General features: G+C 39.4%; 1 protein-coding gene across 1 annotated transcript in view; it reads left to right on the top strand.

Annotated features, from left to right (window-relative positions):
* Positions 1-27,067, top strand: part of LOC126106453 (uncharacterized) — a 143,560-nt gene that overhangs the window by 107,155 nt on the left and 9,338 nt on the right. The window contains exons 9-10 of the mRNA XM_049912740.1: positions 3,059-3,292; positions 15,062-15,508. Coding sequence (XP_049768697.1) covers positions 3,059-3,292; positions 15,062-15,508 — 681 coding nt within the window. The remainder of the gene's footprint in view (positions 1-3,058; positions 3,293-15,061; positions 15,509-27,067) is intronic.

Here is a 27,067-nt window from a genome sequence, read left to right as displayed (position 1 = left end):
GACATAACTGCATACTGCATTATCGGAAGTACACTATTCTTTCAGGAACTGGTAAGAAAAATGTAAGTTATTCTGCAGTGATTATTCACTGATGATATAATGTTTGCATCAAAGAGGAAATTCCATTGAGAAAATTGTTGAACAGCAGTATTACTAGTTAGTACGTAACATTCAGCAGGCAAAATTTATGGGTACTTCTGTACATGCTCTAAAAGTTAAAGATACTAAACCTAACTTTCAGAACTTGAATGTTTCTTCTTCTGGGAGAAAGACCAGATTGGTTGGGAAAGGTAGGAAATGAGGAGCAAGACACCCATACTCTGGGTTAAGAAGGACCCAGCTGTTGTCAGGACCAGCAGCCAAAGAAGTGAACACACACCTGTCTGTTAGACTATTTTTTGTGACAGTTTGAAATTCAAATGAAAACATTGTGTAACAAGTCACTAAATTAATAATTTTTGTATAGGATTCATTTAGGAGGCTTTGATTTATCATCAGATGACCGTTCCAGTGTTTGGTACAGTTGTATTGCTTCTTGAAAACCAGCAGTGTATAAAATAGCTTCAATATTTTGTGCTTAAAGCTTTGATTGCAGGATGCTTTTGATGGATTAGCCAGAAGAATTAATAGTTTGGAACATACTCATTTGAGTCTTACACGTTCACTGTTTTTTAACATTGCTGGAGGGGTTACAAATATTTAGTGCCACCTGCCCCAGATATTTTATGTGCTACCCGATACACAAGAAGAGGGTCTTAAGTTTATTCCTTGTAGGTGCTCTTCTTGTATACACAGTACCATACATTATTTTTTGAAACAGACTAAATTATGATCCAATTTGATTTAGGCTGTACAATGAAACTCAGATATCAGGTTTAGTATACACGAGGGTCATTCAGAAAGTAAAGAATGTTTTGTTTTGAGACTTGACCACATAGTTAGACCATTGCTGACTGCCCACCAACCTTGGAACCCATCCACCTCAGTATGGCAGTAGGAATGATCCAATGCATTTGAATACTGAGTAGCTGTGTGTCTTGAATATGTGTGACAAAATCGATGATCCCACTAAGTGTGAGGTAAGGTGTGCAGCGTTATCTGCATTTTAAATGGGCATGAAGTCCGACCCATCAGAAGTTATAGGCAGGTAAATGAGGTGTACGGTGATTCCCCAAATTGACAGATTTTTTGAGACGACAACACTGCAGAAGTGATAAAAAAAAAATGGTATGCAAAATACAATTTCGTTTAATTATATCAAATCTTTCTGTAGAAAAAGAACATTCTGTACTTTCTGAATGACACTAGTATATGACAACAGGAAAGGATAGATTGCTACTCACCACATAGACAAGGTGTTTAGTCTCAGATGGGCACAATGAAAAAGAATGCTAGAAATATTCAGCTTTCAGGCTAAGTTCTTCATTGGGCATAGAAATCTCTCTCTCTCTCTCTCTCTCTCTCTCTCTCTCTCTCTCTCACTCACACACACACACACACACACACACACACACACACAAAATCACTCTTGTCTCCTGGCCCTATGACCCGACTATGACTGCACGTTAGAAACAAAACAATCTTTCCTGGGGTGGGTAGTGGGGGTTCCTGTGGAAGCATGTAGAGATGTGGTGGGGACAAGATAGAGCTGCTAGGTGGAGCATCGTGAGACTGTCCAGGGAGGAGCGGCAAGGGGTGGGGGGGGGGGGGGTAGAGAAGGAGAAAGGCTGGTGCAAGTGCATTGATGGGATCAAAGGCAAATATAGTACTGGATTTGTAACAGGAAGAGGCAATGGAGGACATGGACTAGTGAAGTAAGAGGTCAGGGAAAGCAGGGAGGGGGGAAGAATACATATGACACTGTCTGTGAGCAGTGGTTAAAGTGAAGCATATCATGTTGGATGGCATGCTCAGCATCTAGGTGGTCCAGCTGCTTCTTGGCCACAGTTTGGCAGTGACTATTTGTGAGGCTGATAGCTTGTTGGTTGCCACATCCATTAAAAAAATGTGCAGCACAGTGCTGTAAATTAGTGGGTAGATCACATAGCTGCTTTCACAGGTGGTCCATCCTTTGACAGGCTAAGAGTTCTGTGTGTGTTTTGGGGGGGGGGGGGGGGGGTCAGTGAAGTTTTCAGTCATTGAAAGCACACTTGAGAACACGCCAGGCAGGTAGGAATGCCAAAGGCATGTCTTCCAGTAGAGGAGGCAGGAAATGCAGAGACACCTCGCCTGTGAGGCACTGTAGAAGATTAAGTGGTCCCATGAGGTAGTTGCCAGTAATCCTCACCCACACATTGACACATTGAGACTGAACCAGTGCTGACGGTTTGTTGATGTCATTCCACAAAAACTCTAGATCAGACAGAACATTCCTACTTTCCTGGTGGTCCTACACTGTCATAGATCTTTCATCTCAATCTTCAGTTGGAACTCATTTCCAGCCATAAGTCCATTTGACCTTTTCTGCTCATTATCCTCTTAGGGAACTTTCCTGCAGTTTCTCCCCATTTAAGAAAATTATTTATGTCAATGATATATCTGAAAAATAAATGAACAGTTATTTTTTGTGTAGAAAAATGTAAAAAAATCTACAGATCTTTAACTCAATCAGTACCTATAATAAAGTTTTTAAACAGTGTATGTGTTATGTTCAAATGCAGAGCTCTTAACAAAAGTGCACAAGCAAGCAGCATAAAGCTGCAGGTATACATCAGTTCCAAAATACTTCTTCTTACTAATCCACCAAAATCATACTGCATTCCAGATGTTTCAACTCTGTTGGTCTGCCAGAGATGTGTACATGAACTAAACATTGGAATTGCCACCTGGTGTTAGAGCAAAGCCTATGAAACAAGTCAGGGATAGAAAACTTTACATTTAGCCATGAATATATTGTGTTTTTTTATTTACATTTCAGGCAATATCTTCTGAACTGAACTACAAAGAATTTAAAAATCAAGCTTTCTGTGGTATTGGATTTTCATTCGCAATTGATGTTCTCAAAATTAGGGCCCTGGCAACATGACAATTAATGTTTACTTACCGTCTTCCGTGACAGATGCTGGTAACTTGTGAACCGGTAGAGGTCGCAGAGGTGTGTGGTCGCACTGTTTGTGGATCACTTTCTCTACTGGAGCTGCTGTGGTTGCGACTGGAAGCCGTTCATGCCAACCGACTGCTGGAGGAGCTTGCAGCACTGGTTGGAGAGGCACGGACCCTTCTCGGGTCTGCCCTGACCAAGGACGAGAGTGATGACAAAATGGGATCCAGTCTAGATGACGAGCATGTGGAGGTGAGATAGCTTCTGCAGTGTGCCTGTGGCTAGAGAAAAAGACCGGTTGTAAAATTCATCCATTCTAGCATTTGCCACTATTTTTGTTATTTATCTTCAGCTACTTTCCATCCATGACCGTCTCCAGCGTGCTCCATGTGCTACGTATGTGGTACAACAGTTTATCGTACATCTGCTGTTGACATCGAAAGTTCTTACCTGTAAAGCTAAACCACTGTTTTTGATAATATAATATAAATGGATAGATTAAAAATCTACTCAGCAAGTGGCGGCAGGGGAACACTGCTGCTGCTTGATGAGTAGATTTTTTATCTGTTCGTTTATATTAAACCACTGTTTTGTAATTCTCATTGTAACCTGTTTTTCACAAATCTTACAGCTTTGAGAAGCCTGATGTTGATATGACGGCTAAAATTTTGCTGAGTGATGCTCCTTATGTTTTGCCTCTCATGAACAATTATTGTTATTGTTGTTGTTGTTAGTATTGTCATCTTCACTGTGGAGCCTAATTTGATATAGCTCTGTCACTAATCTATCCCTTACAAGACCCATCATCTCTACTCCAAGCCATATCAATTTGAATATGCTTCCTGTTTGTGCCTCACTTCCTCTGCAATTTCACCCATGAGCCTTCCACCCCCTTTTTTCACTCTCTCCCCCTCTCCCTCGTCTTATCAAAGAAATTAACTATTCACTTTTCTCCTCAGTTTGATTCAGTGGCTTCTCATTAGTTAGTCGATCCACTCATTCTGTTTACAGAAATCCTGCAACACCACATTTCACAATCTTCTGTTTACTTTTTGACTGTATTATTATCATTCAAAAATGTAAGGAAATGATAGATTATTATAGTTACACACTGTAACAATGATTCGTTGAATTGTAGATAGGCACATCGAAAAGATAGGTACACATAAGCGTTCGGCCAAAGGTTTCGTCAGAAAATAAAATCTCTCTCTCTCTCTCTCTCTCTCTCCTTTCTTTCTTTCTTTCTTTCTTTCTTTCTTTTTCATTCACACAAGCAAGCAATGGCAATCCAGTCCGAGCTGCCAGAGATGATTATGATGTGTACCTGCTTGCGCATGTAAATGAATTTGTGTGTGTGTGTGTGTGTGTGTGTGTGTGTGTGTGTGTGTGTTTCTGAAGAAGGTTTTGGCTGCAAGATTATATGTACCTTTGTTATGCTTGTCTACAACTCATCATGTCATATTTATAGTGAATAGTAATCTATCTTTTCCTTATATTGTTGATATTCTAAGTTGGAGTTTCCATTGTTTTATCATAATTTAAGTTTTGTTTTGATAATAAGGCTACACTCCAGACAAAAATTACTTAAATTTATATTCAGTGTTAACAGATATCCCTTTTTTACAATTCTTTCATTGTTATGGCCAGCCTGTATTTTACACCCTCTTCACTTTGCCCAGAATGTTGTTTTGTTGCAATGTCATTGGGAGACCTTGATGTTATTTCCTCTCCTTGAACTTCAATTTGTTTTTCAAATTTCCAGTTTGGTTCCTTTTTTATTTCATCTGCATACAGATTGAATAATGTTTTGGATAGGCTGCAGCCTGTCTGTTCCATATCAACTACTGATACTGCCTCTTTAATGTTATTTGACTCCTAGAACTCCAGTCTGGTCTCCTTCACTACCTGCATTTTTGCCCTGGTAACTCCAGTATTTCAAATAAATGTTGTCAAAAGGTTCATTGTCAGTTGCATTGATTTAGTTGGACGTTGATATAAGCTGCTGATGGCAAATTAAGATAGCCTAATATTTCTTTATGTTGTCCCTCAAGCTGGAAACCGGAGTACTTGCTTGCAGGTAGAACTATGCTTTGCCACCTGTTGACGGTGGACAACACTACTTATCAGCTAAGTGTAGCATTTCTGCACTGATGCACCATTAAGATCATTGTTGAAAAGGGAGAATTGGAAGAATCAAATCTAAAGAGTGAAAAGAAAAGAAAATATGTTAAGTGATGTGAGAATATACAGGATGTCCTAGGAGGAATGGTCAGTATTCAGAAAGATGACAGGAATGATTGTTCAAAGTAAAAAAAGGCTAGTAAATGTGGGCTCTAAAATGCTTGCTTTAAGAGCTATGAGCACTTGTTCCTCTTCAAACTTCACATCTTCTCCTTGACAAGTACTCATAGCTCATAAGTAGGGACAGGAAAAAATTGGTGTTATTTTTTGCACTTTTTGGTGTTATTTATCAGTGTTATATGGCAATCTTTTACTATTATCAGTTATCTATTTTTGTTGTATTTAACCATTTTTCAATGCTATGTTGAAAATGCTATTCCTAAGATAGCATAGACAAACATGAGACAAGCACAGAGAAAAATTATTTTAACAAAAAATTTTGACACAGATAATTATTTAATAACAAATATCAAAGGTAAAAATGAAAATAACAGTATGTTGCAGATATTTTATTGATGATACGTTTCTCACTTCTTCCATATTGTTGTTGAGCTGTGGAGACCACAGAAGCCGATCTCCACGACTCATAAATGATCGGTAGATGCACTAGAAGCATGAAATGCATAATGAATAAAGTATATGTAACAGAAACTATTATTTCAATTTTTAATGTTTCTATACTGTTGCTGTGCTTGGCCAGAATGGTTTGGAGTTATACATATATTTTAAATATTGCAAAAAGAATTATTTATCAATGATGTATCCAGCAGATTAAAAAATATACAGAACTCCCCTTATTTCAGGTCCACAATCTATTTTTGACACTCAACCATTTTTGTCACTGACTTAAATATTTATGTAAAATGATTGAAATTTCTTACGGAATAGCAATAATGAAACTTAGAAGAAAATATTTTAATGTAAAGAAAAATTTTTGCCTTTGCAGTGCTGTTGTTAATAAATTAAATGTCTTGGCTGCACCCCCAAGAGATTTTTCTCTATGAATATCACCAAGAAAGCTTCTAGGCTATTTTTTAAGTATTCCCAAGTAACAAAATATCATTTACAAAAGGTATTTAACTTGGGCTGAAATTACTACAAAATTTTATTTTATTAATTTTTTTAAATGTTCACTCACATGTTGCTCAGAAACAATGTTTATAATATGTTTCAGTAAAAATTTTGGGTTTTAAATTCTATTTTCCATTGGTAAAACAGTCTGTAATACAAAAAATACTTTCTTGTAACGTAATCTCTCTCTCTCTCTCTCTCTCTCTCTCTCTCTCTCTCTCTCTCTCTCTCTCATTCTTTCTCTCTTTTTTACACATACATACAACTTGTAGTAAGGCCGAGTTATGTACTGCATTTTCAGCTTTTTTTACCATGATCTGGACAAATTCGGTAAAAACAGACAAAATAGAAATCCATCCTCAAACAAAAGAAGCATAGTTCATCCTTACATTAGAGAAGTAAAAACTAGTAAACATTTGAAAAAGTGAGAACATGCATAGTTTTTTTTTTTTTAAAAAGAAGAATCAAGCAACGAGTTCACGAAGATAGATCTACAGTAGCACTGAGGCAAGTACATTTTCACTCTGTGGACAGTTTTTTGAATGACAGCATTGTCATTATATTTCAATGTTGCCTTCAGAGAGATTGTGCCACCTACCTGTCAATACTTCGTTACAGTTTGATGACAGTCTCTTGCTGTCAACATTGGAACACGGTAACCAAACAGCTTGCAATGCTGCAGCTGCGAATTCCAGATTGTTGACTGCAGGTGCCTGCAGCATTTCACTATTTCAACATGTCCCGACTGCTTTGACATTTGGTTTTAAACAAAATTCTGGAGAGATTGATACCCCTTCAGAGTATCTGCAATACTAAGAACAGTCATCCCAGGTACAGATTGCAAGATCCTGGCCATTTCGGAATTAATACAATTGAGAATTATTGTCCTTGGATCGAAACAAGAATCCAAGGTGTTGAAAACTGACTGATTTGGATCTGTGGCCATGAGAGTCGACTTTCTCATTTGGAAGTGCGGTCCAGTTCACTTCAATCCCTCCTTAATTTCTGCACGATGCACTTCCCTCTTTATCATTTTTAAAATCTCACTGGTTTCCTTGCCAAATATTCCTTTTCCCACAATACTTCAAGAAGCTTCAACTTTGAATAAAGTTCATGTGAGGCTGGATGCTTTGAAGTCTCTAAGAAGACAGCCGTGTTCATCAAATCTCTGGCATGTTCTTTAACAAAGATGGCCTCTGCAAGAATCCTAGTTACATCATTGTCTGACAGTGAAATAATATACTCAATGCCTGCATTGGACAGCTCTTGCAAGCTATCACTGCAGAAGAATTCAGTCATTACCTCGAAATATTCTGCTATATAAATGGCTGTGGAGAGCCAAGACAGGGTGTATACGACCCGGGTCAACCGGGAGATCTGGGAAAAACCTGATAATTTTTTCATCCGGGAAACACCCGGGAATTTTTTTAGAATCCAGAAATTTTCCATTGTTTTAGTTTTCAGTTAAGTTTTTGTAATTTTGACTGGTAAGAATCGATACTCCAACAAGGATATCACTGAATCCCGCTACTGCAGAATAATACTGCAACAATAAAACGTTAACGAGGAAAAAGTGAAAATAAAACATAAATTGCAAGGGAAATGTGCCATATGCAACAACAAAACACAGTGCTCATACAAGCGTTTGCCAACAGCAAAATGTGTCAAAGGTTTTAGGAAGACTATGCAATGCTTCAGAACAACAAATTGCCTCCGATGGGCATGACGTCACAGCTGTTTACATTAGATTCGTTTTAGTTACGAGCGGGCTCATGCGCATGCACAGTTGAGTTGCGTATGAGTAGTACCTTCTCCCGTTTCTGGTTACAGAAACAGGGCTGTTGGCTGTGTAAGCAGTCGCAGCAAGCAGCTAGATGCAACCGGGAAAAATTTTACTGCTGCGTCCAAGCTGCCAGATTCACGTGTGCGCAGCGGGCCTTGATCTATGAGGGTGGGGGAGGGGTGCCAAATTCATATTCTTGAGGGGAGGAAACCTTGTTTCACAAAGCGCCTAGCATCCAGCGCATGATGGTTCTATCGATTACTAATGTGATTTTGATGTGCATCCCTGTTGGTTTTTGAACACACTCTGTAAGTTGGTTTTTGAATGAATCATAAGCCGCGCGGGGTAGCCGTGCGGTCTAGGGCGACTTGTCACGGTTCATTTTTTTGCAGATTCAAAGCTGCTGCTAATTGTAGTGTCCCACTTTATTGGCAAACTGGTCTGTTTCAACTTGTTGTCCTTATGTTTTTCGGTCTGCACATGTTCCACTACAGAATCTTTACACTTCCATGGAACTCTGATATTGCAGAATTTATAAAACACTGTTAACTTATTGAGAGCATATAAACCATCAATTTCAAATTGCTGTTCCCTTTTGTCGGCAGTTACTGTAGGCTTTGGCATTTTCACAAAACACGTGTTTGTCGCCGAGTTTAGAATAAGAATACAATGGGGAAAAAAAAAAAAAATAGCAGATGATAAAAATGAGTATCCGAACGCGGGAACTGCAACAGTTCCGGAACAATTTAAAAACGCACCACAAACAAAACATGAGGCAAGTTAAGTGTACCCCCACTCTGACTCGAACAGCTATGCGCATTCACAAATCTGGCAGCTTGGCAGCCTCAGAAAAAATTTTACTGGTAGATTATGGCTGCTTTATCTCTCTGCTTTAGACATACACACACATTGGTGTCATGGATATTCAGACATTTTTAACGCAAGCCAAGCAGTTCATTACAGCAGATTACTGTTCCCAATTCAAATAGGATCAATATTATTAAGCAGACATATTGAGATCGACCTTCCAAAATATACTGGTGATGTGTGGTAAGCGGTCAGTGCAACCCACTCTCCAAGTGCCAGCAATTCCTGAATATAAGAGGTTCATGCATTCTATCAGTAACACAATTACTCGTGAGAGATGGGTGGTAACTTTCTCATCACTCATTAATTCGTCACCAAGTGACTACAATGCAGTTACATGGCCTTACCATATGCTGTCAATGACAGACAGCAGCAAGATGCCACTTTTACCAACCCACCAACATTCCATGGGTCACTGACAACATCACATTACCCAATAAACTGAAAATAACTCCGCTATATAAATACCATCTCAGTAAAGTTATTTTGCCTACTCACTTGAGAGATCTTGTCAGGAAATTCTGTGGAGGTATACCCTGTCTGTAGACTGAAAAGCGAGATGCACTCTTGCTGGGGGAAGTTGCATTTCCTGGAAGAAGAATACACCTTCTTTACATGGTGGTTAAGAATCAATTTCCCTGTAGTATTGTAGAACAGTGTGCAGAGATTTACATAGATTCTTTCCATAAGTCTTTCTTGTGTTAGTATTAGTGATTCATGTTTGTATTCCATGTAGTATTAATACGCTTTGTGGAAAATAGTCATCCCCCAGCAAGGCTAGGCACTGTGTCACCAGTGATTAATAAGGCATGCTGCGGAAGGAGTAGTATAACTTTGTGAAATACCCTGTAGTTGTATTTTGTATTGTAGTGAGGTAAAGAGAGTGGGGAATTGGCTGCCTGCTCTTCAGTTTGGAGACCTTTGAAGGAGAGAAGCATATGACCACAATCTGATCACCTTCGTTCCCTCATACTCCTAACATCCACCTCTCCCCCTTGCTCTCCCTGTTACACCCCCAGAACACAAATTATCCCTTTTTACTGCACATGGGTGTGCCACACACATTAAAATTTGTTTTTAAGGCACTTTGTTTAGCAATAAACATCAATTTTATGCCATTGAAACATTATTTTTAATAATCTGCTTTTTTTCCCTCTGCAATGTGGAAACTACTAGTCCAATGGAAGTAATGAATATGACCTTTTTTGTAGGAAATTAAATGTAGTTTAATTTTGTGCTGGGGAATATTTTTGCTAGAAGGTAGGGTTTTCAGGGTATTCAAGAAAAATTTTAGAAAATTACCTTTAAACACCCCCACCCGCATGCTCACATCCTGCCAATCTGGATTTTTACTGTGTTATTCATTACACTCCCCTTAAAACTGTGCAAAAATTTGTGGCTAAGCGAGTTTTTCCCCTAATTTTCCTTCGTACACTGCACTGTTAACGTAGCTCCACAGGAAGTAATATGGAGAAAGTAAATCAGGAGAACATGGGTGCCGTGATCCTTCAGGGATGAGTCAACACCCAAAAATTTGCATAAGAAATGAGATGTTTCAATAGACATGTGATAAGTGGCACTCTCCTGCTACAACCAACAATAACGTTCATGTGCCTCAAGAAGCAAAATGAACTGTGTAATAATATTTTGCTAAACGACACTGTCCACCGTAGTTTCACGGGGCACACTGTCAAACAGTGTGATACAGCATACCGTACTCCAATTTTCTGACAGTGTGAAGTGTTTGCATGAAAGTCATGAGAATTTTTGTTTGACAAAATTCCTACATGCTGACTACTCACATATCCACTAAAGCCGTGTCCTAGGTGAGTGACAGAAGCAACTGACAGCATGTGACAGCTTCAGATGACAAAACATGACTACAGGTACAGCTACTGAAGTGCGCTAGGTTGGTGACGTCTGTGCCACTGCTGGTTGTCCCCTACGACTTACGACGTTTCAATTCAAATATGTTTGAGTCTTGTTGCTGCAGCTCACGCGACAGTGACAGTCTGAGTATTCTCAGCAAAGTGCTGAAGCGGATGCACCGGTTGCTATGAAATCGATATCTGATTTTAAGAAAACTATTTGGCGAGAAAAATTTGATTCTCCCACATCTTACAGTTTGATATCTTCGCTTGACATTGGACACAGCTTGATATCTTCGCTTGATGTAGGACTGAAATTTTTCATTGTTTGTCATAGTTACTGTGTAGTACTAAAGCAAGCAAATGACTGCATGAAATTTTTAAAATGTTTGCAGAAGTAAAAACACATTTCATGGATTTTGCGTGTAGCTTGATTTTAGGTCATACTTTGTTGCATATTAAATTTAACTAAAGTTGAGATCAGAATGATATCTCTTAGTCCCAGAGATTTTGGATTTTATATCTAGCAGACGAGTTTGGCGTGTCCAGTTCCATCCTTGTGCATCAAGGATCATATGATTGTAAAAATTGTCACGTTTCATAAATGGTTCCGTATATCGAAATGAGATTTTTTGCAAATGGCAGCAACCTAAGATGACATATCTTGTCATATGATTTACACTTAAAACATTTTGGTCAAATGTATGAATGGAGAGAAAACAAGCCTTCCTGTAAATCACACAATATAGATTTGTCTGAATTTTCCTAGCCAAACTAAGAGTGGGAAATGGACAAATGGGGTTTCCAAATGATTAGCATGAAGTGTAGTTTTGCAAACAAATATTTAATTACTTGAAAGTAATCCGAATAATTAAGAAAAGCTGAGGGAAAATTGAAATACTTTGTGCACAGCTGCTGCTAGCTGTCTAAAGGAAGTGTCAAAAAGTTCATATCTTCAAGGCCTAGCTATTTTGCCCATAAGAAGGTGCATTAATGTGATATTTAACTGTCAAAACTGCTTCCTTAAAATCAAGTGCAAAATTTAGGACATTTAGAGGACATCAGGCACTAGGAAGACTGCTGAGATGTCAGAAAGATCACGCTTTCTGAATAGAACTTGGAAAAAAAAGGAAATAGCAAAGAAATCAGTTAAATGTTGTGTGAAATGGTTTGTCTATAAGAAATAAAATGGATTAGAGAATCATTTGGTGTGCCTCTGAATGAGAAATAAAATGGATTAGAGAATCATTTGATGTGCCTCTGGATGAGGCTCGAATCAAATTTTTCTCTAATCTGTTTTACTTGTTTTGGACACGTTTTCATAGAACATTTGACCCTTTTCCATTCTTTCCAAAATATGTTGTTTGTTTTATTTATTAATTGAAATGCTTGGCAGTAACATTGATTGCTGATGAATTACATTCACAACTAAAATCAGTTAAATTTCGTGGTTGTTTAATGTGCTTTATTAGGAATTTAAGATGTGTGATATATTGGGATATGTATGTACGCACTTAAGACACTTTAACAAGACCTTAAAAACTTACAAAGGCTGTTCAGTAAAGGATGATTTTTTTTTACAACATACCTGTACTCATCCTCGTATTTTTGATGGTCCTTCTCAAAGTAGTCTCCCATGAATGCAATGTACTTGTCCCAGCATTTCTGCCAGTCTTCAAATACATGCTGGACACCATTTTTTGAGAGGTCCTTCAAAATTGCCTTCACACTGCTTCTGATGATTGGTAATGCCTCCCCTTCATGTTAGGGAATAGAAAAAAAGTCACATGGCGCTAAATCTGGACTGTAGGGAGGGTGAGGGATGCACTGCACATTGAGTTTTGCAAGATATTCGGCAACAACATTGGCAATATGTGGCCGTGCATTATCGGTGTGCAGCATCCAGTCTATTTCCCGGAAATGTGGTCTTTGGGCCTAATATGGACTTGCAATGTTTCCAGGACATCCCTGTAGTATTGTCCAGTTACTGATGTGTGTGCAGAACATGCTGATAAACCATTCCATGAATATCAAAGAATGAGACGACCATAACTTTCCCAGCAGAAGCAACCACTTTTCCTTTTTGGGGGGTTGGTGATGATGGAGATTCCCACACTGTGCTTTGCTGTTTGCTCTCAGGATCAAAATGATGTACCCAAGTTTCATCAGGAGTGATTAGATTTGAAAGAAACTCCAGATCTTCCTCTGGCATCAACTTTAACTGCATACAGACCTGCACGCAAATGTCCTTTTGTTCGGGAATCAACAGTCTTGGAATCCATAGTGCACAAACACGTGTCGTGTGTAATTTTTCTGTCACCAGTGTATGAATGGCACCCAATGAAATGTTCAGTATTTCAGAAAGTGATCTTAAGGTAATTCGTCAGTCCTCCCTGGCAATGACAGTAGCAGTGTTGATGTTTTCTTCTGTAAAAGCAGTAACTGGAGCACTGGGTCCACCTTCCTTTGAAATTGATTGTCTCCTCTCTTTAAACATTTTAAACTACATCCGAGCTGTGCTGTAGGGAAGAACAAACTCTCCATAGGCCTCCTGTAACATTGTATAGGCCTCATATGAAGAGTTGTTGAGAGAAAAGCAGAATTTCAAAGCCACATACTCGCGTGTTACCTCCATTGCAGTGGTAGGGATACTGAACATGTCTACCTTGCCTGCCTCTCACAGGCGGGAACCAGCAATCCCAACAATGAAACTAGTATGGCGTGTTTGTTGCACATTAAGATAACAGACTATCATAAGATTAAATTTTAGTGCAAGAAAATGACCATAAAAAAATTATGATCATTCTTTATTGAACAGCCCTCGTACTTTGAGATGCAGTGTAAAGAATATATATAAAACATAGTACATAGAACTGTAGTTGAGTCAGTGAAATTATAAGAAGTAACTGGATCTGAACTCACGAACCATGACAACTCAGCTTAGTAAACAAAGATGCTACTGCTATACTGTGGACACCTCATTGCCCGTTGCACTCATTTTTTTCATATTTATTTTAATCAGTCATTCTTCTGCACTTATTGGCTGCTGAAACTTTGTGGTCACATAAGAAACATTGATGAGGTAGCCAAATGTATCTATTTTCATCCTTGTACATTTGATGAATCTGTCTGGTGATCTTTGTAGCTGATGATACAGGTTACAAAATTATCCATGAGCATCCCTCTCTTTGTAAATTTCATGCACAGCACTCTTTTTGGCCTTCTTTTCCTAAGTAAAGCTAATTTTTACTAAAATATTTTATAGTTCTTGGACATGATTCTATGAAAACAGCTGGTTGACCTAGTAACCATCTTGTAGTGGGAGTTTCCAGCTTGCACGCTGGATATCTAAGCATATCACTTGATTCTGCCACTTGTAGCTGGAGTGTTACATATCCATATGTCATGCACTGTCGGTTGCTTCTGTCGCTTATGTAGGATATGGCCTAAGGTAAAATCGTGGCTGTCAACTAATCACCAAACCGTGTACTGTATGCTTTTCTTTATCCAGCACCTTCCATTCCTCCATCTGTAAACATGATGTGAACAAATTTTTAACTTCTGCATTGCTTTCTGAGCACTATCGTATGAACTTTTATATTTGACACGCAGTTTCCTTAAACTTTTTGAAGACAAATGCAGTATCACAACTCTCACCTCTGTCCGAGTTTTGCGGCAATCAAAATGGCCGGTGTCTCAGATCTCTTCTTGTCTGTAACCTATCCACATTCCCAGAAATGGGTGGCTAATCCCATTATTGTTGCTTTGATTGTTACTGTGGCATGTAGATATTTCCAGAAAATACATCTACAACACAGGCATATGAATGACGAGAAAATGGTATGTTCAGCAAGCAATAAACCATGCAGTGTTAAAGATTTCATATGAACTGCACCCTTTACATTAGCATCTTTGTTGCCGATAAGACATGTCTTGCTACCTTGCTGTGGCTAATCGAACAAATGTAATGTAACACATTTGTTTTCATGTTTGTCATTTTCCAGTTGCACTGTATTACACAGTCCAATGCAGTTATTATTCATCCAGCCATTGAGAAGATCAAGGAAGATGCACGTATATTTTTCATAACAGAACTACTGGAAACTCGTGGGTAAAAACTGTGGGGCAGAACGTAGTTTCAGAGGTTGCTTCAAAGTATACCCCACCGAGAGTTGATTTTGTGTGACCATCTTTCTCTCTCTCTCTCTCTCTATAATAATTAGTATAAAATGTTGCATTCTTGTCCTGCAGGTTTGTGGTGATGTGTTGTGTGTCGCAATGGGTCTGGAATGTGGACGATACCGTGTGGATACTTCGAAGCTGCGTCCTCCGCCGCATCCCGAAGAGCCACCTCCATCCAATACTGTTCCAGAGTCCAATGTACCCAGCAGAGCTTCTGAAAACCTGCAATCAGCAACAGAAGTGGAAGATGCCGTACCCGGAGAGCCCAGAGAGAAGAAGCCAAGAATAGAAGATCTGAAGTTGGAGGCTGCAACCACCTCCCCGGACAGTGGGAGCAGCAGTGTTGGGATGGATTGCAGTATGGCCGGCACTCCGTCAGAGACCATGGTTGTTGACGACCCTGGTGAATTGCGTGGTGATAAGGAAGTGGCGGATGATGACACGCACGAACTGCGGCTCTGTCCACTAGAGGCACTCGGGCTGCAAGCACAGACCAACACACTTGAAGCTGTCAGAGTGAGTGATATTACATTACTATTGTTTCGATGACTGAACTGAGGTAGTGTACGAGGTGGTCTGGAAAGCTCTTGGGCCAATAATGAAAATGAGAATTTTTATTTTCATGAAACTTCTATTTTCCATCATAATACCCTGTGACATAACAATGCTTCAACCAGCAATCTTCCAGTGACATTCTTCTCTGTAGCACACCTGTGGAAGCATTGCATAATGCTCCTGTGCAGATGTGAATCACCTCTTAATAGGACAAAAGGTTCTGACCAGCAGAAGACTTTTGTCGTGTGGAGTGTTCATGAGGTTTGGAAATCTGAGGGAGCCAACTGTGGGAACTGAGGAGGATGTTCCAGAACTTCACATCACAGATTTCTCTGTTTTCTTATTGGCAAGACAGTTTTGAGGGAGGGTGCATTTTCTTGAAAGGTGATGATGTTTCATCGATTCTTACAAACTGATGTAGAAAATTACCTTTATTTTTACCAAAGTGGCAAACACAGTTTGCAAATTGTCATGTGGATTCATATCTGATCTGCTGTAAGCAGGTACATCACGCATCTTCCACAAAGCATTTGTATGCAAAGAGTGGCCAACAGGTTCTGTCGAAGTCCCATAACTGATGCCAATTTCATGTACCTTTGTATGTCAGTATTCCAATTCAGTATTGACTATTTCTAGTGTGATTACACTTTTCGGACATCTTTCCACAGGAAACAACTTGGACACTTTGATGGCCACATTTAAATTGCGCAGCCTAATTCTTCACGGTGGAAATTGCAATAGAAAAGTTACCGTGGACATTTATGAATCTCAAATTAATTTTGGTTGGCATCAAACATTCTTAAAAAAAAAAAAAAAAATTATCACTGGACAGCATTCGATTTCCTAAATTTTCAAGAATTCTCTCACTGTGACTAGTTCAGACAGCTGCCTACAGCCAATTGCTGGACAGAATTACTCGTAGTTTCACGTGGAACCTGTTGAAAGTAATTCCAGTGTCTGGGGAAAAATCACATGCCTTGTGAGTCCAAGAATTTTTCAGACCACCCTCATATGTTGTTAAGTATTTGTCTGGGATGTGTGGCTCAGTTGGTACGTGCACGACTGCGTAGCTAGTGGTTCAATTTTGGGTCTCCAGTTGGTTGTAAGGTATGCCACTTATCCCTTATTTTACTTCTGGAAATGATTTTGTTCATGTGAAAAGTGATAACTTGCTTCATATTTCAGAATCCACACTAAATTTACGTCCCACTATAACTGGCTGGGTAAGTCGGTTAAAAGTTGGTCAAAGGCAATGTATACCTCCTCCAACAGACTGTGCCTAATAAAGCACCGTGGTCTTCACGCCAAACACTGGATTGGGGACAGCTGTATCTTTGTGTTTGGAGTATTAAATCACAAAAATAAGATAAAAATAGCCACATGTGTAAAATTTATTGTGAGAAACAGACTTCTCAAAGTGAAAACTAGTAAAAAATTACTTACGTACTGTAGAGAATCTAAATCAGTACCGAAAGCAGAATAGATGACACCCACCCACAGCTGCAATCTGCATGTAGCAAACTTATGGCTGGTGGCTGCAAAGACACATAAACAGCCTGTAGGAAAAAAAAATTTTAAATCGAGCTATTATTAGCCAAGCTGAAGGAACCCTGACAAAGTAGCAGAAACAGGGAGAATACAATCACAGTTCGGAAAATACTTTCAAAAGACTCTGTTGCAGAAATTGCTTTGTTCATTTAACTACTACTGTGGGTATTAAATTACTAAAAATGTCAAGCTCTTACATTATATCCAACTGGGAATCTTTAGAAATCTAATGAAAGATATCCAGATGTTCATCTATGCATCCTACTTTATTTCTGTATTTTTTAAAAGAAGAAGCAATTATGTTGCAATATTCTTTAGAGTGGCTGCCCAAAAATGTGCCCATTCGGCCTGTGTAAGCCTGTGTGCTTTGACATAAAATACAGTGTTGCAAAGCATTTGTAATATATCTGTTAAAGATAGTAAAAACTGTTTGTGTTAAGTTCAGATATAATGCTCTCGAATCAGTATACAATGGAGGTGCACAAGACTGCAGATATTTCAATATCACTGGTTACCAAGAGCAATGGACCTGAACACAACATCGGTACGACCAAAAATCCATCATTTTCAAATTCTTGATGAAAGTTTATATTCTGTGGCTTTCTAGATACAAGCCGACAACTTAGATGTATTCATTTGATGGAGGCTTTGCCTCACTATATCCTTGACGGCAGTGTGTTGCACTCCTTCATAGATAGGTTTGACACATTGTATCCTATATGGCAAAATGATGTCATGGAGACTTGTTTACATTTCTCATCAGTCTGCCTTCTACATTTTGATTGTGGACATGTAGTGAGTTAACTGAAAGTGTACTGTTCAAGCATGGCAGGGTATTAATTTCGTTTTCAAATCTTGTCCAATGCGGTCCCCAACAATCGAGTCTTTCCTTCTCATCCCATCTGGTAAGTGTCCCCTGACCTGGGGTTCTGAGTGACTTTTCTAAACTATACACTGTTCCCTAACATCTCCAGTCCTTTTCCTTCACCCCTCTTCCTTCCCCTTCAATTCTTCAGCCAGAAGTAGGATCCACTGGCTCCGAAAGCTTGTAAAAGTTAAATCCTTTTGTGGGGGTGTCCCCCTGCCGCCACTTGGTGAGTAGATTTCTTTTTAATCTATCCATTTACATTATATTATCGATAATCAATTATTTTCGTTGTTACATGAGCCTATATGACCATCATTCCTTCTTATGTAACCCTCTTGTCAGTCTTTGTTGCCATCTGTTGTGTCCAAACTATCGTCTGCTGTCTACCTTTAGTGCTAGTATTCTGATTGTTTATTATCTGTACCAACCAGATTATTCAACACTTTGCCCCTACATCATTTGTAGGTCCGGTTTTCATGCATGCATTGTTATTTGTGAACTTGCATTTAAGAATTCCACTGTTATTTACAAATTTGCTTATAGTTCACTACTGCTGGGCATTCTCTTGATCTTCTTCCACCAATTTATTTTCAAATTTGACAGCTATTTTATTTCCTACCCTCCACTTACACTGTTTATAAGCAATTCTTTCACATTTTTGTTTACTGCTGCCTCCTACATCACTTTATTTGCCAAGCAAAGTAGAAGATAGTTTCAATTATCTCCTGTGACTTTTTCTTTCTGTCTGACCATTTTTAAAATTTCATCTCCTTTTGTGACTTTGCCTATTCCCCCCCATTATTTTTTCCGATCAAATGGACCACTCTTGTGACTAGAAGCTCTCGCACACTCATTACCTGTTGTTGGCCATTGCCTGTTGTTTACCATTGCCTGTTCTCAGGATTTCGTGCAGATTTTTCTGATTTTTCCAAATTTGTCCCTGCTTTTCTTCCGTTTTTCTATCTTTTTCTACTGTCTACCTCTCGTTTTGGGCACTACCACCATTTCTAATAGGCCAAACTGTCCTCACTTGCCATGATGAATCCTGTCATATATTACATCCATTCTTTTCTAAAACATGCTTTTGCACTATCAAAATTAAGGTCTCACTTTCTGTTTTTTGAAACTTGCTTGTCCCTTGGAGTTACTCCCAAAAGGCCTAATGTTGAAAAGTTCCTTATTCTGGATGTAATCGTACTATGCACCAGCCTCTTTTACAGTTCAAATACAGCAATCTGTTGCACTTACCCTACTAATCTGTGACCTGTGGCCTCATTAGCCAGTTTCCACTTCACCAGACATATCTTCTTCTACAATATCTGACAGTTACCTACCAAGCCAACATCAGACTACAACAACATGCCAGACTTCACCTCAAAAAGCTATCCCACCCACTCCTAAACTACCACAACAATGGCGTTTCCTTTCCTGTCATAATCACAAGAACCAGTCACAACAACACAGTGTACTTAACATCACATCCAAAGCACTCTCCCCCTTGGAATTATCTGTATTAGCCAAGGGCCTCACTTTCAGCCCTAAACCTGCATTTAACCGTGCTGCTTTGGTGAAGGACTTACTTTCCTTTACATGTAATGTCAACTGGAAATATCACTTTGCAACCCAATCCCAAAAACTTTCCAGCACCAAACCTGACATTAAAGCCTGCCGTGTACAGTTCTGACAATGATCCCAGCTTGATCCACCACCACTATCTCAGAAACATTCCTTACAAGCTCCCAAGAATTCCTCAAATCCAGCATTGCTTCACAACCTTTCCTTAGGTCCCTCCCTACAACATGACTCTAACTTGTCCTCTGAAGATCTCCAGGCCGTAGAGCCTGGAGTTCTGCAGAGGACAGGTGATTATTCCATCATTATCCTCCCAACAGACAAAGGATCTACCACTGTGTTACTTGACTGACAGGAGTATATGGGTGAAGGTCTACACTAGCTGTCTGACACCGCTACATACAGCATCTGCCATCAAGATCCCACCTTTTATTCAAACTAACCTGCAGTCCCTCCTAAAAACCTCACGCCCCTCACAAGGACACACCCTAATCCATAGAACTCCTAACTCCAACCAAACCATGCACCCCACCTTTTACCTTCTTCCTAAGATCCACAAGATTGTCTGAAATTTTTGCCCATCCCACTCCCACCACACACCTTGCTTGTCACCGTTGATGCCATCTCCCTCTGTGCCAACATCCCCCACGGACATGTTTGGTCTGCTGCTGAAAATTTCCTCTGTCAATGCCCATCTGATTCCAAGCCTATGTCATCCTTCTTGCTCACCTTAATCAATTTTATACTTACCAACGATTACTTTACCTTTAAGGGCAGACACACAAACAGATCAGGGGACAGCACACCACTTGTAACCCAGTGTTATCCCGGTCTTAGATGTATAATCAGCTACTTCGATAAGGTCATGACTTCCTAAAATCATGCCCTGAAATGAGATCCATCCTGTCTGAGATTTTGCCCACTGCACTTACAATAGCGTTTTGTCACCCTTCCAATCCCCGCAATATCCTTGTCAGACCCTATGCTCCTTTGCGCCCATCTCCCTACCCTCTGATCTTACCCCTGTGACCATCTCCACTGCAAGACTTGCCCTATGCACCCTCCTAACCACCACCACCACATACACTATCAAAGGGAGAGCCACCTGTCAAACCACACATGTCATATATTAGCATATATGTAAATACTGTTTGGCCTTTTACATCGGCTTGACGACCACCAGTTATCAGTCAGGATAACTGGGCATAGCACAGGGATACGCAGGAGCACACAATATCCTGTTGCAGTGTGTGTTGTATAACATGACGGTCATGACCTTGGTGCATGTTTCACCACACGTGCCATCTGGATTCTTCCTCCAGACACCAGTGTCTCATAACTCCACAGGAGGGAAGTAACACTACAACACGTCCTTGGGTCTCGCCACCCACCTGACCTTAATTTATATCAATTCCTTCTGTCTCAGCATTTGTTCAAAGTAAGTACTCCTTTCTTTACTACTTTTTAGTTTTCTACATCTTTCATTTTCTGACTTGTATATTTTTCACCATCCCCCCTCCCAACTCTGTTTTAGCTTTTCACTCTTAATAACTGTGCACGATGTGTTAGTAGTAATCTCTGTCTTGCATATTATGCTGTTGTCCACCTTTAAGCTCTCAGGTTTTCAAATCTCATTCAGTGCAGTCCCCAACAATCTGAGTGATGAAAAATGTACCCCGTTCCCTAAACCTCTCCAGTCCTTTTCCTTTACCCTTCTTCCTTCCTTTTCAACTCTTCTGCCAGAAGGAGCCACTGGCTCTGAAAGCTTGTAATAGTTAAATCCTTTTGCATGTGTGTCATCCTCTTGGTGAGTAGATTTCTTTTTATCTGTCCATTGATATTATATTGCTATTTTTATGTCATTATTTTCATTATTTCCTTTGTTTGCGTGACATATTGCTGAGGTTGATTGAGGACTTACTATTTTCCTACTAGTGTTCTCCCACAAGAGAGCAAACATCTCACATCAGGCCAAAAGATATTAAGACCCTCCGCACGACCCAAACAACTCATTGCCGGCATGAGATGGCAACAGATCAGCAGCGAATCCCTTTGTATTTAGTTAAGAAGGGCTGCACAGATGGCGTGATTGCTGAGTGACTCCCCAGTTAATTGCTTGCAATGCATTGTCAGCCAGTTACCAGTGACTCATCGTCCATGTTGCTAAGCGATCCGAGTTGCATCATGTCCTCGAACAGAGCTCTGTGGTGGTTCAGTTTGAAGATGAATGAGCAGCTTTGTATGGAAAGTTGAAAAACGTCTTTTTGATTGTGCCTGTCTGCAACTTGACGTGTCTGCTTCACGGTAAGTAGCAATCTGCCTTTTTCTACATTGTTTATATTCCTAGCAGGAATTTCCATTGTTTGATCATCACCACATTACAATGTGTATAAATCTCGATATTTGGGTTTTCAGAATAAAAGTAACAATGTTTTATGGTGAAAGAAATCAGCTTCGCCAGATCACTGTTGCATTGTTTAGTCATTCTATAAAAAGTTATGAATTATCTTTCTGTTACAGAATTTTCTTCATTTTGTTATTCATGTGTAATAATAATAATAATAATAATAATAATTCAGGACTTTGTAACTAAAAATCTAAGAAGCCGACCTTGCCTAGGGTATTGGCCAGGTGACAGATGGTGGATAGTGAACATTCTATCATATATGGTGGACAGCTGTGAATGTAGAATAAGCAGTCCCAGACCGAGGCAAAATAAAACCAAATCCACTTTGTATCTGTCTTGTTGCAAGTGGCAGAGTGGTAGTGTCTGTTCACCTGTGGTGCAGCTGAAATGTATATTCTGGAACTAATCCTTTCAGTCTTAAAGTCTAAATACATTTTTTGCAACACTTACGAACACATTTGCAGTCAAGTAAACTTCATAAATTGGGAGATACATTAAAAGAACAGAAGATCCAAATTTTGGCACTTCAAGAAACCTGAATGATGGACAATAACACCATGGATTTCAGTAATTATCATCTTTTTAAAAGTAAGATTGATAAAAGAATACTTAATAATACACCAAATCTGGGAGTTGCTTTTGCAGTCTCCAAAAATATTTTAAATTCAGTAACAGAGGTACAACTCACAAATAATAGACTAATGACAATTTCTCTTAAATGCACAAATAAAGCATACACGTTAATTAATGCCCATATACCGGTCATTGAGGATAACTGTAAAAAACCTGAAACAGTTAATGAGCTTGGGAAACATTGGAAAGCATCATCTCAAAAATTACCCTTGAACCATGTTAAAATTTTAATGGGTGATATTAATGCTCCATTAGGTAAAGAGGAAAAAATATACATGAGAAAACATTGGGTAGATTCCTTGTGTGTAAGTGGACCAACCAGAATGGCCAAAGACTTGTTGAAACGTGCAAAACATTTTAACCTTAAAATCATGTCAACATATTTAAAAAAAAAAATCATACCCTAACTACAAAGAAATTTTAAATGTCCGCGTTATGAAAGGGGCTACTATTGATTCTCACCATTATTTAACACAAATGAAAGTAAAACTTCAAACCAAAAACTTTTGTCCCAAAATTTGACACTGCTAAAATAACCCCAGTTCTAACAAACTAACATGACAAATAACAATCCAACAATTGGCAAGGCCTAAAAGAAAAGTTCGTCAAAACAGCACAAAATTTAATTATGCTATTTATTAAAAAAAATGAAAACACCCTTCATGGAATGCAGACTGTGATACAGCAGTTAAGTCTAGGCATAAGGCACTCAAAAATAGGAATAGCAACAAAAGTGAAAATACGTCCAACACCTTTCTGACTATAAGAAACGAAACATTTAAATTAATCTGACAGACTAAAAGAAACTACAAAAATGCCCAACTGTTAGAAACGGAAAAAGACTTCCAAAAACAACAATACAAGAAACTTTCATAAAACATTCAAAACTAAGCTAACCGGTCAAAGTCTTTGCTTCAAAAATGAAAATGGCAGTTTCGCTCTTAACAACCAGAAAAATGGTAGGGTACTTGCTACTTATTTTGAAAAACTATTAAATTGTCCAGAACCAGCGAATACTTTCCAACCACATCAAACTAATTACACAAACCGTAACTCTAAAGAACCTGATGAAATCTAAATAATTAAACAAATTGTTGTTGTTGTTGTTGTTGTGGTCTTCAGTCCTGAGACTGGTTTGATGCAGCTCTCCATGCTACTCTATCCTGTGCAAGCTTCTTCATCTCCCAGTACCTACTGCAACCTACATCCTTCTGAATCTGCTTAGTGTATTCATCTCTTGGTCTCCCCCTACGATTTTTACCCTCCACGCTGCCCTCCAATACTAAATTGGTGATCCCTTGATGCCTCAGGACATGTCCTACCAACCGATCCCTTCTTCTGGTCAAGTTGTGCCACAAACTTCTCTTCTCCCCAATCCTATTCAATACTTCCTCATTAGTTACGTGATCTACCCATCTAATCTCCAGCATTCTTCTGTAGCACCACATTTCAAAAGCTTCTATTCTCTTCTTGTCCAACCTATTTACCGTCCATGTTTCACTTCCATACATGGCTACACTCCATACAAATACTTTTAGAAATGACTTCCTGACACTTAAATCTATACTCGATGTTAACAAATTTCTCTTCTTCAGAAACGCTTTCCTTGCCATTGCCAGTCTACATTTAATATCCTCTCTACTTCGACCATCATCAGTTATTTTGCTCCCCAAATAGCAAAACTCATTTACTACTTTAAGTGTCTCATTTCCTAATCTAATACCCTCAACATCACCCGACTTAATTCGACTACATTCCATTATCCTCGTTTTGCTTTTGTTGATGTTCATCTCATATCCTCCCTTCAAGACACCATCCATTCCGTTCAACTACTCTTCCAAGTCCTTTGCTGTCTCTGACAGAATTACAATGTCATCGGCGAACCTCAACATTTTTATTTCTTCTCCATGGATTTTAATACCTACTCCGAATTTTTCTTTTGTTTCCTTTACTGCTTGCTCAATATACAGATTGAATAACATCGGGGAGAGGCTACAACCCTGTCTTACTCCCTTCCCAACCACTGCTTCCCTTTCATGTCCCTCGACTCTTATAACTGCCGTCTGGTTTCTGTACAAATTGTAAATAGCCTTTTGCTCCCTGTATTTTACCCCTGCCACCTTCAGAATTTGAAAGAGAGTATTCCAGTCAACATTGTCAAAAGCTTTCTCTAAGTCTACAAATGCTAGAAACGTAGGTTTGCCTTTCCTTAATCTTTCTTCTAAGATTAGTCGTAAGGTCAGTATTGCCTCACGTGTTCCAACATTTCTACGGAATCCAAACTGATCTTCCCCGAGGTCGGCTTCTACTAGTTTTTTCCATTCGTCTGTAAAGAATTTGTGTTAGTACTTTGCAGCTGTGGCTTATTAAGCTTATTGTCCGGTAATTTTCACATCTGTCAACACCTGCTTTCTTTGGGATTGGAATTATTATATTCTTCTTGAAGTCTGAGGGTATTTCGCCTGTTTCATACATCTTGCTCACCAGATGGTAGAGTTTTGTCAGGACTGGCTCTCCCAAAGCCGTCAGTAGTTCCAATGGAATGTTGTCTACTCCGGGGGCCTTGTTTCGACTCAGGTCTTTCAGTGCTCTGTCAAACTCTTCACGCAGTATCCTATCTCCCATTTCATCTTCATCTACATCCTCTTCCATTTCCATAATATTGTCCTCAAGTGCATCGCCCTTTTATAGACCCTCTATATACTCCTTCCACCTTTCTGCTTTCCCTTCTTTGCTTAGAACTGGGTTTCCATCTGAGCTCTTGATGTTCATACAAGTGGTTCTCTTATCTCCAAAGGTCTCTTTAATTTTCCTGTAGGCAGTATATATCTTACCCCTAGTGAGATAAGCCTCTACATCCTTACATTTGTCCTCTAGCCATCCCTGCTTAGCCATTTTGCACTTCCTGTCGATCTCATTTTTGAGACGTTTGTATTCTTTTTTACCTGCTTCATTTACTGCATTTTTATATTTTCTCCTTTCATCAATTAAATTCAATATTTCTTCTGTTACCCAAGGATTTCTACTAGCCCTCGTCTTTTTACGTACTTGATCCTCTGCTGCCTTCACTACTTCATCCCTCAAAGCTACCCATTCTTCTTCTACTGTATTTCTTTCCCCCATTCCTGTCAATTGTTCCCTTATGCTCTCCCTGAAACTCTGTACAACCTGTGGTTCTTTCAGTTTATCCAGGTCCCATCTCCTTAAATTCCCACCTTTTTCAAGTTTCTTCGGTTTTAATCTACAGGTCATAACCAATAGATTGTGGTCAGAGTCCACATCTGCCCCTGGAAATGTCTTACAATTTAAAACCTGGTTCCTAAATCTCTGTCTTACCATTATATAATCTATCTGATACCTTTTAGTATCTCCAGGGTTCTTCCACATATACAACCTTCTATCATGATTCTTAAACCAAGTGTTAGCTATGATTAAGTTGTGCTCTGTGCAAAATTCTACCAGGCGGCTTCCTCTTTCATTTCTTAGCCCCAATCCATATTCACCTACTACGTTTCCTTCTCTCCCTTTTCCTACACTCGAATTCCAGTCACCCATGACTACTAAATTTATGTCTCCCTTCACTATCTGAATAATATCTTTTATTTCATCATACATTTCTTCAATTTCTTCGTCATCTGCAGAGCTAGTTGGCATATAAACTTGTACTACTGTAGTAGGTGTGGGCTTCGTATCTATCTTGGCCACAATAATGCGTTCACTATGCTGTTTGTAGTAGCTTACCCGCATTCCTATTTTCCTATTCATTATTAAACCTACTCCTGCATTACCCCTATTTGACTTTGTGTTTATAACCCTGTAGTCACCTGACCAGAAGTCTTGTTCCTCCTGCCACCGAACTTCACTAATTCCCACTATATCTAACTTTAACCTATCCATTTCCCTTTTTAAATTTTCTAACGTTCCTGCCCCCCCCCCCCCCCATGAACCATGGACCTTGCCGTTGGTGGGGAGGCTTGCGTGCCTCAGCGATACAGATAGCCGTACCGTAGGTACAACCACAATGGAGGGGTATCTGTTGAGAGGCCAGACAAACGTGTGGTTCCTGAAGAGGGGCAGCAGCCTTTTCAGTAGTTGCAAGGGCAACAGTCTGGATGACTGACTGATCTGGCCTTGTAACAATAACCAAAACGGCCTTGCTGTGCTGGTACTGCGAACGGCTGAAAGCAAGGGGAAACTACGGCCGTAATTTTTCCCGAGGGCATGCAGCTTTACTGTATGATTAAATGATGATGGCGTCCTCTTGGGTAAAATATTCCGGAGGTAAAATAGTTCCCCATTCGGATCTCCGGGCGGGGACTACTCAAGAGGATGTCGTTATCAGGAGAAAGAAAACTGGCGTTCTACGGATCGGAGCGTGGAAGGTCAGATCCCTTAAGCGGGCAGGTAGGTTAGAAAATTTAAAAAGGGAAATGGATAGGTTAAAGTTAGATATAGTGGGAATTAGTGAAGTTCGGTGGCAGGAGGAACAAGA

This window comes from Schistocerca cancellata, chromosome 10 (assembly GCF_023864275.1).
Source record: "Schistocerca cancellata isolate TAMUIC-IGC-003103 chromosome 10, iqSchCanc2.1, whole genome shotgun sequence".
NCBI classification, from domain to species: Eukaryota; Metazoa; Arthropoda; class Insecta; order Orthoptera; family Acrididae; genus Schistocerca; species Schistocerca cancellata.
The sequence above is the reverse complement of the archived record's forward strand: the minus strand, read 5'-3'. Positions and strand labels throughout refer to the sequence as shown.